At 38.7% G+C, this 13,019-nt stretch overlaps 1 protein-coding gene across 3 annotated transcripts in view; it reads right to left on the minus strand.

Annotated features, from left to right (window-relative positions):
• Positions 1 to 13,019, minus strand: part of SETD3 (SET domain containing 3, actin N3(tau)-histidine methyltransferase) — a 61,278-nt gene that overhangs the window by 6,195 nt on the left and 42,064 nt on the right. For 2 of the 3 annotated variants that reach the window (XM_062627876.1, XM_062627877.1), the window contains exons 7-9: positions 8,758 to 8,804; positions 6,611 to 6,725; positions 2,521 to 2,595 (exon numbers count right to left, since the gene is read on the minus strand). In XM_062627876.1, the coding sequence (XP_062483860.1) occupies positions 2,521 to 2,595; positions 6,611 to 6,725; positions 8,758 to 8,804 (237 nt within the window). The remainder of the gene's footprint in view (positions 1 to 2,520; positions 2,596 to 6,610; positions 6,726 to 8,757; positions 8,805 to 13,019) is intronic. The other variant, XM_062627878.1, reaches the window with a different exon arrangement.

Below are 13,019 nucleotides of genomic sequence, written 5' to 3' on the forward strand. Positions count from 1 at the left end.
CGGTATCCATTCAAATGCTGTATATAGTGTGACAATATACTTTAGAGGTAGATGTAAACATACCTATGTAACTGAGAGACTTTGAAAGAAGAGGTTCTTACTCTATACTTCAAAATAAAAATGCTTTGTTTTCTCAGAGTCATAAAATACCCCTATATGGAAATAAGCATTCAATGATCTTATGCCTTTTAAAGGCTAAAAAATCTGAGACAAGGAAGGCCCATGAAAAGAAATGGTGTTTCTGGGGTAATTTTCCTGTCCATATGTCCACCCAAAAGAGTAACCTACACTGCTGATGAATCAACTTTGCCTTTGTTTTGATGTTACCTTAAGGCACAGATATACCACAGCATGTCGTACATACATACCACTGTCTGTGTTCAGCCGGTATTTATTTTTGTGTTATACTCTGAACTCGTCATCTAAAGGATATAGGTTACTTAATTCACATTATAGAAGTTCCTAAATATAACCAAGAAGTGTTTAATTTGGGGCTAGGCTGTATGAAGTACACGGGCAAGAGGTCAGAGTAGCACTTGTCTTCTCCAGCATCAAGAGGATGTTGTCCCCTTTTGTTTAATAATGAAACTGTCGATCAGAAAAAGTTTCAACAGTCACAGGACTCCCTTCTTAACCTTAGGGTACAGCAGTGCTCTGGATACCTGTAAGCTTCTACTCGTCTCTAGCTAGAAAGAAAGGCACAGTGTCCTCTTATGGGTTCAGCAGTGACAACAGCATTTACTTTCTTTGTTTTCAATTTCAGATTAGAACTATTTATCCTAAGCAATAAATGCTTACACTTGACACTAAATTATAGTAAACATTGTACTGTAACACACTCCTATAATGAACAAGTGACCTGCCTCGTTATGTTAAGGCAGTGGTTAAGGAAAGAGTTGCTAACCATCTCCAGTTTTAAAGCTATGGTGATACATCTCATATTAAAATAAAAGTCACATATCATGCGCAGATTATACAGTATGCTCTTACACTTTAAGACTGTTTTACAAAAAAGACAATTAAATGGTACAAGAAAGTTGCTGTATTCAAGGCCAGTGCTGGACAGACTCTGTGGACTATTTCCTGTAGTAAAAGCAGGGATCATACCCTCTTCCTGCTGAAACTGTAAGAAATAACATCTGCATAGTGCACTAAAAGACTGACACATTATATAATTAAAGTGCCTTAATGATGTCAATAACAGTTAAAGTTTGCACAGAAATATAAAAAAAACCCAGACAAAATGAAACTACTAAAATAAAAGCAAAATAGAAGAAGCCTCTATAACTGAACTGGAGAGAGCAGCCAGAACAGCTATGTGACACATCCACTGCCAGCTGTGGAAAATTATAAATTGGATCACTTGTGGAAAAACTGTGGACCCCTTTTAACTCATCATACCAGTATTGGAAAAAACAGCAAATATCTGACTGCCATAACAAATTCTAAGCACAACACAAAAAATATAGAATCACTGTAAAACTCAGCATAGCAATGAGGATAAACGTACCTCTGGAAAGACATACTTAAAAATAAAATTTCAGACACATTTTTGTTAAAGAAAGAAACTAACAATACATAAGAAAAATCAAAAGGCTATAAAGTGTAAGACTGGCAAAATAATACTCCAAAGGTAGTAACTCGGAGACTGAGTTACAAAACATTTCAGGATGTTTTACGAAGTCTTTTTCTGGCCATGCTGGCTGCAGTTGCACAATGAGTAGGAAAAACTGAGTGATACTACACTTGTGCGTTTAGGCTGGCTGCTGACACAGCACAGGAACCCTCCTACTGGAGATTTCCTATACTCTTGGAACCACTGTCTTCAATCCATCACTAGTTTTAACACTCATTTTTGTTTCTTAGCAGCTTTGAACAAAATACTGGCTTCTGAACTGTTTCATGCATCTTTGCAAGACTCTCCCTTAGTACTTTCTGCTTCAGGATGAAGGGGAATGCACATGCATGTCTGTGTCAAAGGCAGTAAGTACATTTTTAGGTCCTTTCTCATTTTCACAAAGTATAGGAATGACAACATGGGTAAATGACTGGCCACCATACTCCATTTAACCTCTTGTTAAATGAAGACTAACAAACAAACCAACAATGTTAAGAAAGACTCTACAATCTGCTATTGCATTCAAAGTCATGTCCCAAATCTAAAACATATTTACCTTTGGTCCTTTTGATATGGCCTTTTATTAACCTCATCCAGAATACCAAACTCAGTGCCTATGTATGTGCATTTACCAGTGATTAAATATTTCAACTACTTCTGTAAAATACGAGGAATCAAAACTCCTCTGAAGATGGGGTCTACCAAGTGACAGAAAATATTTATTTTGAAAAATGTGCACTTAGTTTGGTAGCATGTTCCCACAAAATTAACTCACCATAATAACACTGTAAAGTAGCAGGGCTTAATCCACAACCACTCTGCTATTAAAATGCTGTATGGAATTACCAAGTGCCCACAAAACTTAACTGAAGAACAACTATGTAGATAACTGCTCACACTACCTGTTCTCCAGCCTTGAAATCTTGAAGTGCTACACATTCACACCGGTCATCTTCTAAATTGTAGCCTGTGGTGATCTATCCAAGGAGAGAGGAACAAAAGCACCTTCAGCATTTTATATTTATCTCTCCCAGCAATGACAAAATGTCCTATTGGAAGCAGATATTAACAATAGAAATTGCATCTATTTCTTTCTCTGCACAAGATAGCACAGCTGGTAGTGACTGTTTTATGATTCCTGAGCAATCTCTTTAAAAAAAAAAAAATCTCTGCATTAAAGAAATCCAATGGAGGAAATAACTTACCTGAAGTGAACAGAAGGCTCTGAGAAAACTACCCTCCATAGACCACAGGCAGTCCCATGCTAAAGCCAGCAGATTGTTATAAAGTTCTGGAGCTTTCAGTCACTCCCATGAGGCCCAAGGGAGCAAAGCAATGACAGCACTATATGCTGTGCTTTATCCTTCAACTGCCAACACATTTCTGATCTCAATGAAAAAGGATTAGATAACTGTGGATCTTTAGGGGATAGAGTCTTCAGAGAATTATAATTTACTTGCAAATAATCCCTTTATCTAAAAGTTAAGCAATACTCTTGAAATGCTAAAAGATTTTTTTTTTATGGTAGCAGGCAATGGAAAAGGATAAACTTTCTTAACAAACCTGTACTTCCCCAAAAAAAGATTACAAAATTGTAAAGGGGTCCTTACACTAACAAGTAAAGCTATCCTAAAAATGCAATACTTTTATAAAGTGACAAACAGCATCTTCTTGAGTAATATTAGATGCCAGCACAGGTTGAGCCACACGATGGAACATAAGCTGCTGAATGATCAGGAAGTAACTTTTATGGTAGGTATCCTGAATTCAGTCCTGACAGAGCTAACTTATAGAAAAATATGCTCTTGGCCTGGGGGAAAAAAAAAAAAAAAACAACAAGAAGAAGCTGAAGATTCTCTCTCAGCCTTCATAAGTGAAAACACACTTTTTTGTAAGCTGACTGACAGAAGTAGCAGTATACCCAGATTCTCCTCTTGGTTGCAGTTTGTCCAAATACAGAACTCCATAAATTATTCTGAAAGCTTGGTTGATGGTTTACACAATAATAGTTTTGGCTGCTTGCATCATCAAGTACGCACTTGTCAGCCAAAACGGTGCTTTCACAAAGTGAGCATAGGGAACTTGTCCCTGGTGCAGCCAATCCAAGACAGAAGCTCCAGGCATGGGCAGCCCGGCCCTGTGGAGGCTTGCAGCACTGCTCTGCCTGAGGATCCACCACCACAGGTCTACTATGGGTTTGTGGTGTACTGAGATCAGAAGAGAACATGAGAACCACACAATATAGACCAAAATTTTCTTAGTGTGTAAACCCAATGAAATACTTCTGAATGTGAAAAGCCTGTATTCCAGTCTCCTGAAATGCCTACGGAAAAGGAGGCTTTCTGGGATAATTCCAGTAAGTTAAGAGAAAGATTCTGTCAGTTGAAGCATACTTCACTAGAACACTGCTCATTTTTTTGACTTTTTTTCCATAAATGCAAGTATAAAAACACCACACACACACAAAAAAAACCTATAAACAGCAGTGTTTCTGAAAGGCTTTTCTATAAAACATAATGGAGTGCTAGACTCTTATTTCCTCTTTCTTTTAATAGTAGTCATGTAAGAGAATTAACAGGGTGTTTACTTCTCTTCCCACATGATAGCTGACAAATTGCATCCCTTTGGTTTTATTTCTGAAGCAGACTGATACATGAATTTCAAGTTGTGTATAAAGCATGCAGTAGTCTGCTTGGTCAGTGATTAAGGATGGACCCAGCCCAATGGGCAAAATGTAGCTTATTCAAAGCTCTGTCAGAACTGGTAATCAACCTCTGACTGTCAAAATACAATCCCACTAAAGAATAACAATGCGAAATGCATGAAGACAGCCATTTTGATATAGTTCTTAGAGCCAGGTTGATCTAATTAATAGTGTCAGAAGCACAAAAAAGCTGGACAGACCTAGCTCCAGTTAAAACCCAAAGAGCATTTTATTATCTACCCCACGGGAAGGGGCCCTGTGGGATAAAGCAAGAACAGGGATATACAGTAGCTGATTGACTTGAGAAGTATTTCAGCACTACATTTGGAATAGACTAGATGGGCACATACTACGCCATCTTTTGTTTCCTAATTTCTTGCAATGAAGAACAATTGCCTTCATGTATTTTCAAGGAATGCACTATGATTAGAGCAGAACCCACCCTCATCTCACTCTACAATAATATAAACCATAATACAGACAGCTTACAGTTGTCTGAACAGCTTAGTTATCTTAGCAGTTTTTCCCCCTATCTCTAATAGCAGAAGGTAACCAACACACAACAATAATAGGTTTAGTAGCTTTTCTTAACCCCTTATCCATATTACGGTTGTTTATAGATTTAGGTTGGATAGACATTTAAACTATTTTCTGTAGAAATATGAAACAAATGACTTAAGTTTGTATATACATACAAAATACTTAGTGCTCAGTCCCTCCCCCACCCTTTAGGATATACTTCAGCATAAAAAAGTGCTTCCAATTCTGACATACTACTGCATTAGCAGGTTTGCCTCCAAAGGCTGGCTCCATATCAAACCCACTGTTAAAGAGCATAATAAAAATAAAAATTACTTTATCAATTTAAATAGAAGTTTGAATGATTAAAACAACATAATAAGCTGCTCTTTTAATATAGACTACTTAATTTTTTCCCTCCCAGAACCTTAATTCTCTTCCTCTTTCCTCTAATCCCAACTTTGAAGGCACTCATTAAAAGTTGTCTAATGAATATAGACAAGTCTCTGCAAAAGCATCTGAAAGAGATGCCCAGAGGAAAAGGGTACAGGAAGTACTGATGCTTGCAGCTAAGACTTCTATTACAAAAACATACATTTCTGAATTTTATTTTTAATTTCCTGAATTTTCTTTATATTGAAAACTCTCATTCAAGCTTTATTGCTAAATCAAAGTTATGAGATTGCATAACAAATAGTGAAAGACAAGAATCACTTTTAAAGAACAACATGTAATCACCTTTTAATAAGGAAAACATATAAACAAAAAAAGAACACTTGCAACTTTGCAGCCTAGCCTTAAGTGCTGTATTTGGTACAGTCGTAATTATAAATCACCTAAATGTCAAGTGAGAAACAACTTGCTTTACAATTTGTTCATTTAAACCAGGTTTTTCTTATACCAACAATACTAACATGCTGCTGTACAAACATTCAGGTCAATTCTCATACAATAGAGCCACATTACTTGAATAGTATGGTTGTATTCATTGTTTACAATAAATAATACTATCTACCGGAAACACAATTGGAGGGTATGAACTTTGAAGTGTATATGAGATTGCCTGAATATCATTGATAAACCATCCTCTTACAGCTTTCCATTTCCTCACTTTAACATTAACTAGCCTGTTGATGAAATCAGGACCTCATGCTCTGAACTAGCTCACAAAAGCCAAAATATCAACAGGTCTGGCTTTCTATATACATACGTCACCTTTTAAATGTTTAATATGCCCTAAAGTTGTATTTTTGCATTTTGTTTCTTTGATGTAGTGAGAGATGTTCTGTTCTTGTTGAAGTAGGCTTTGTTCTTATTGCTGTCTCCATAACAAGGCTCTTTGGGCATGGTTAGGAGAGCAGACAGTATTTCTCAGTTGCAAATTTCTAACCACTTTCCCTAGTGGTAGCTACAAGAGGCAGCCTCCATTACTGTCTGCTTTCCTATTCTCAGAACAGATCTGTCCAGTATTGTAAATCATTTTTGGCCTGGAAACAGGAGTAAAACTCATTATGAGGCACAACTCTAAGTACCCAACCACTTCTAAAGTTTTCTCTAGATGAAGAAAGTTCTCCCTGAAAAGCCAATGTAAAACATTTAAGGAACTGACAAACCTTTCCTTCAGATATTATTTTTTTAGGGTCACTTGGGAAGATAAAACACCTGTGTTAAGCAGCATAATGAAAAGTGTTATTAAACTGTTCTACAGCAGTTGAAAGGCTTAATACTTAAGCCCTAAAGCTTTTCAGCTACACTGAAGAAATCCTTACCAGTCCATTAGTATGATTACACATGTCCCATAAAGGTATTAGAGCCAACGTAACTCTGGAACCATCTTCGGTTGGAATCTGGTTCTGTCGTGTCATAACAGAGGAAACTGCCCATCTACAAAAGTTAAAAACATTAGATGGTCAATGCTCAAAACATTAAAATATGATTGATAGACTGTAGTGCAACCTGAAGCAATCGTTTAGGCTGCAAGTTTCCAAATTTAGTTTTCTTAAAGATCACACTGACTATAGTAACAGTAGAAGGCAATACACTCACAGAAGGAGCAGCTCCTAAGGTTTCCAAGACATGCACATAGACCAATTCCCAAACCATGATTTCAATCTCACCCCTCTCTTGCACTCTTTGCAACAGAACCTTCACACTTTCTGCTACCTCAACCAGTGCCCACTACTGCGTCTCCTTCTGCTTCCCTGACCCTTCACTGCACACACAACTCTCACCACGCATCCTAAATCTGGGGTCAGCTATTTCTGCAGGCTTCAGAGCAGCTCACAGCTACTGCTTGGCAGCAATAACTCTCATCAATACGCAGACTCTTTAAGAGCCAGAATGTATTCTTACCCTTGGTCCCTAAACAGCTTATGGACTGCCTGAACTGGAAACCAGTGTCATCATCTGATACATACATGGTATTTCGGTAAGCACTTCTCTTCGGTTTGCAAACTTTTAGCTTAGATCAGTGTTGCTAATTTTTTTTCCTTAACAGAATAAAGAGGGTGGTGAGGCACTGGAATGGGTTGCCCAGGGAGGTTGTGAATGCTCCATCCCTGGCAGTGTTCAAGGCCAGGTTGGGCGAGGCCTTGGGTGATATGATCTAGGGTAAGGTGTCCCTGCCCATGGCAGGGGGGTTGGAACTGGATGATCTTAAGGTCCTTTCCAACCCTAACGATTCTATGATTCTACGAAAATAAAACACCCCAATACTGCAAACAGATATCCAGGTAAGAATGATTGAAGTATAACATAGTTTAGAGCACAGAGACATCATTCAATCCCCTTCTAAACCAGGTTAAGCAAACAGAATGCCAGCTACCTATTCAAATGTAAGAATCTCCAGAGTATCTTAATGTTTCAGTATTTTCTAAAATCTGGGTTTTATTTCAGGCAAAAAGTAATATTAAATGCCAAAGGGGAAAAAAATATTTGCTTTTGGCTTTAATACATGTATTTGTTACAGGCTTTTTAAGGAGAAAAAAATAAAAGCATAGAAAAAAACAAAAAACCATCAAGAGAAGGTCAAAATAATTTTAACTTCCATAGACTCCAAGTATTTGCTATACAGAATTAGACAGGATTACAGATTGCTCAGAAAGGTACTGTCAAATTGAAACCTACTCAATTTCTAAAAAGCAAGCTAAGATTGTGGATAATTTTGATATAAAAACACTGTTTAAAACATAACAGTAATATGTTTCTTTTTAATTGTTGTAATTTATCTGCAGAATTTTAGAACACTTCGCATGTAAGTTGGTTTGTTCCTCAGTGACCCTATCAGGGAAGGGGGCATGCTTTGGAAACCCCACTTTCACACTTACCCAGAAGCACAACTAGGCTTAAAAAGTCCCTGTAAGACCTCGTGAATGCCTTTTATTCATGCTACTTTAATTACTTAACAGAATTAAAGCTCTCATTATCTTAATTATTCTTACTTTTATCTAGTCACTCCCTATAGCACCTCCAAGTGACACGCTTCAAATGTACAACTGCAGTTCTCCAGCTCTTCCTGTTCAATAGCCACTGTAAATGTTAATTTTTACTAATATGTGCTGGTAAAGCCTTTTTATAAAAATAAAAACGTAATTTTAAAAAAGATTTAACCCAAATCACCTGCAATGTCAGCAGAACTATTTTCTTCAAAAACAACAAATTACCGTACTAATCTCAGGCTACGTGTGCCAGTTAGCTAAATTAAGTGCTCATAATGGCTATTCCTTTGTAACAATTAAAATCTGCGTATTTATTTTACTTTCTTCTTCATTAAGAAAGTGCATCAGTATCAAATCCTACATTTAACATTTCAGTAACAATGGGGCTTTCCCAACACAGAAGCATTTCCAGGGCCCCACAGTTCACTATGTATAAAAAGGGGGGAAAATAATAAAAAGGAATTAAACAACAGACCAACCTGTAGTCATCGTAAGTGAAAGAATCCTTTAAGGGCAGTTTGCTGGTCTGGGAAATGCAAGTTTCATAAAAAGGTGAAAAGAGAAAGAAAAGAGAAATCAGAAATCAGTCAGCAGAATTTCATTATTTAGCTGCCTAACAGATCCTAACAAGAGCCAAATGAAGCAGGAGGCGTCCAGTCGCGCTACAGAGGGATCATCATGCTATTATGCTCTCATACATCACTGTCAACTTAATTTGTTGTGCCCAGCAGCCGCCATAAATCTGTTTCTTCATATTTCAAGACTGGAACACACAGACATTGTAAAAAAATAAAAAAATTTAAGGTGGACTGAGTATGTGAAGGTAAAACAAAATCCAGCCCTTGATGCAGCGTGGGGGAAAGAAATTAGACAATATGCACACATTGGGTTTCACCAACTTCCATGTTTTGCTCTTCTCTGGAATATCAGTACAGTATTTCACAAATGCAAGAAAAAATACACAAAATTTTCAATTCTTCCTTTATACCTGCAAAGGTGTTATTCAAGAAAAGTTTCATTATACCTCTGAAACAAACCAGATTAAAATATTTGAATAGTTTGGGTGACAAACACTGATTAGATGGTATCTGCATTAATACATCTACATGTGCTCCTATCTAAAAATTGAGCGATGCCCTTTAGGAATGCATACTGTAATTGTCATCAACACAAGCAAAATATTTAGGTTTGAAAAATGCTTTAAGAAGCTGCAATAACTGTAACTTTCCTGATCAATTAGCTCATTAAAACTTTAAAAAACACAGGTAGCTTTAAGCGCTCACACACCTTCTTTAGAACTTTGTTCCAATTCACAGATGGAAAGCCATAATAGCGTAAATTTTAACCTTCAGGTTCAATTAGTTCTCAGAGATGAATTGAAGTAAATGATCAAACGGCTATTTCAGAAGTTATAAATGATTTTTTGCATAGCTCTGTCTTTGCATGACACTCTTAATGCATGAAGCTCCATGTAGCATGCAGGTTTTTTTACTCTTGATGCATTAGCATCACAAGTGCACAGTAATTTATCATTTCTCACTGTAATGTACTTGCTGGCACTGTGTGCAGGACAGTAGGGGATGAGGTAAAAGTGGCTCAAACCGTAAATCAATTAGAAAACAAAAGCTTGTGCTCAGTGAGCAATTCTAGGCAAATTATATATTACAAAAGACTGCCAATTGGGTGTGAGGTCCCAGGTGCCTGTTCTCCCCTCAGCCCCCCCCCCACCCCCCGGTTAACCCTTTGGATGGGGTTTCTCTGAAACCTGGCAGAAGTTACAGCTCCAGCGCCTCCTGTCCCTTCCCTTACATTCTTCCTTTGTACTCCCTTTTTAAAACACTCTACATTTCCCTATGATTTTCATTCATATCGAAGCTATTTATGGTCATTGCATAACAAATCCCCTCGAGTTTAACTGTACACATTTTACAGTCATTTCTTCTCACCAACGCATTCCATCCAGAACCAGAACTGAACCCCAAGCCAACACATCCCAGGAGGTGGCTTCCCTGCAGTACAGCAGTCCAGACTCGATTCCAGAAATGAAGTCAGCAACTCAGCCTTCAACTGGAAAGAGTAATTCTTGGAAGCAAACACAACCCTGTATTATTCCTTTATGACAACTTAATTTCAACTTCTACTGCTGGTATTATTAATCTATTTCACAGTAGTGGGATGAGCTAAGCAGGGAGTCAACACCGACAGTGAGACATGTAAGCCTGTGAGTTTAAAACCACGATAACGTTTTCATCTGTTACTGTTGGCTGGGGCCAGTCGGACTCTCAGTCAGCACCTGAAGCAGATCTTTCACACGAGCGGAGAAGCCAGGCTCCCTCAGCAATCCCCCTCCTTCTTAGCAGACCACGCGCTCAACTTGCGCGGGAGCAAGTCTTGCTTCGCTTCGCTTCGCATCACCGCTTCCAACACCGCGCCCCCTCCTGCCCTCCCCAGAGCACACTGCCCGCCCGAGCGCGGACACCCGCTGCCGTGGGGCGCCGCTGCCGAGGGGCGGCGGCCAGACGCCGCCCGCGCGGACCGTCACTGCCACCTGCCGGTGCCGCCGCGCAACCCCTAGCGCCAGCGGAGCAGCGCGGGCCACCGGCCCCGCCGACAGCCGTTCCGCCGGCTCTGAGCGGCGCCAAACGCAGAACTGAACCGAAGCTCCTCTGCAGCGGCCCGGGGTACTATTCCAGCATCGGGAAATCCCGGCTCTGGACAGCCGGGTAAATGAACGCTGCTGCCTCGGTTCGAACCGAGGCTCCGGCAAATTTACGGCAAGAGAAAGACCCGCAAGTACGCACACAGACACCCCCTGCCCTCCTCTGCCCTTTGCTGCTCTCCTCCCTCCTCCCAAACTGCAGCTTTCCACGGAAAAAATCATCTTCCAAACGGCAGTAATTACTACTGTGATACAGCACTAGCAGTATGAAGGCATTACAGAGACTGTAACAGTGTAAAAGCAGTTTTTACAGAACAAACACATTGCCTGTGCGCAGTTCCTACTATGCGGGGAGCACCAGACAACATGCTCAGCCCTAACTTGGAACAAATACCTATATAGGAAGCATGATACATACATACATATTGCCATTGTCCTCTCCCTGAGAAATTCTGTATTACATCAGCAGATCGCAGTGAGGTTAATTGTTCATTTGACGTAAGTAATCCCTCTCTCACGAGTCAACTTGAATGCACATCCCATGGGCAAAGCTTCTGGATGCCAAACACTCTGTACCCCCCATTTGTGTATCTGTAAAACTTGGGGACTACTGCCCCTATATGGAGACTGTCCAGACACCATTCGCAAAAACCCAGTAGTAAATTACAACAAAGGACAAAATACAAGGTCTTAAAGGGCACAAAGCAGAATTAAATCCCAGTGTATGTAATCACCATATTTATAACATTCCACAGTACAATATTTCATAGTTATTTTAAAGTTAAGATATATCAGCATATTTGACCATGTTAGATTTCTGACTTGCAATATTTTACTATGTAATTTTAAAAGCCCTACAGATCACAACAATCTGAAGACACACAAAAAAGAACAATATTCTGATTAAAAAATTGACTTAGCATGCAGCTTCTCTTTATAGTCCCTTGGTAAAAATGAAATCTCCCTAACAAACACTTAATAAAACCTGTCAATAAATCTAGAAAGAAAAATGACACAAATGCATTAAGTATTAAATACCCTTGAAAAAAGTCACATATTCCATGAATTTTTGATGTACTATCTTGACATTAATGTAAAACCTTGATATTTATAATTGACAGATATTTAATAAAGTATAGAAGATGACTGCTGCACAGCATGCAAATTGCTTGGGTTGATCAAAAAAGATACAGACGTATTTAAACTAAACAAACACTTAATACATAGAAAAAATCAGATCTAGCTTTTATAGGTTCACACAGCTAGGTCTCTACAGATTAGCTTTGAAATGTGACATTCTCCACTGCATGAACCCTAATTTTAACTTACCAAGTCTTTATGAAGTAGTTTCAAAAAGTTGGGAGGGGAAGCTTTAAATAAGAAATGGGAACATGAAAATGTGAATATATTCATTTAGATGCAGGTCCTGACATTCTATTGAAAGAGTTATTATAAAGAACAAATACCATCTATTTCGTTACCCTTTCTGTGAAAATATTGTCAGAGCTGGCAATCAGGGTGACGACCACTGCAAAAACAAATAGTGGCACGCTGAATTTCATTTTCCTCCTGATGCTGCTTTTCCTAAAAAAAAATAAAAATAAAAAATGCTTCTTCCCTTTCAACATTCCAAGCCTTCTTTGAGACATTTGGAGGATATCTCAAAATAACCAGAAATATTAAAAAGTAACAGTGATTGCTGCCAGATTGTCTGCAGCCACTGCGGAAAGAGACAGACTGTTATTCTAGTCACCTAAAACACTATCAGACTAGAAGCCAGTTACTCAGTATGGCAACCAGAGAAAAAGGGGGGAGTGGGAGCCAGGGGGAGGGAAGAAAACAAGGAAAAGACACTTTAAGACATTTTTCTGGGAAGCAGTAATATCCAGGAGTTTGTATCTCACATTTAATGTCCCACAAGAAAGCACAACTCCTGATGCCCCATAGGGGCCTTTGGGCTAATAATCTCTCCCCATCACATCTTTGGATGGACATCACAAGATAATGATTCTCAAGTCTTATAAACTAGATGCTAGAGGACTCCTCCACTTCTGAAAAGTGCTTGATTTTATTTGGATAGCA

The sequence above is a fragment of the Pezoporus occidentalis genome, unplaced genomic scaffold, assembly GCF_034315485.1.
Source record: "Pezoporus occidentalis ecotype Australia unplaced genomic scaffold, CSIRO_AGI_Poc_V1 ctg31, whole genome shotgun sequence".
Classification (NCBI taxonomy): domain Eukaryota; kingdom Metazoa; phylum Chordata; class Aves; order Psittaciformes; family Psittacidae; genus Pezoporus; species Pezoporus occidentalis.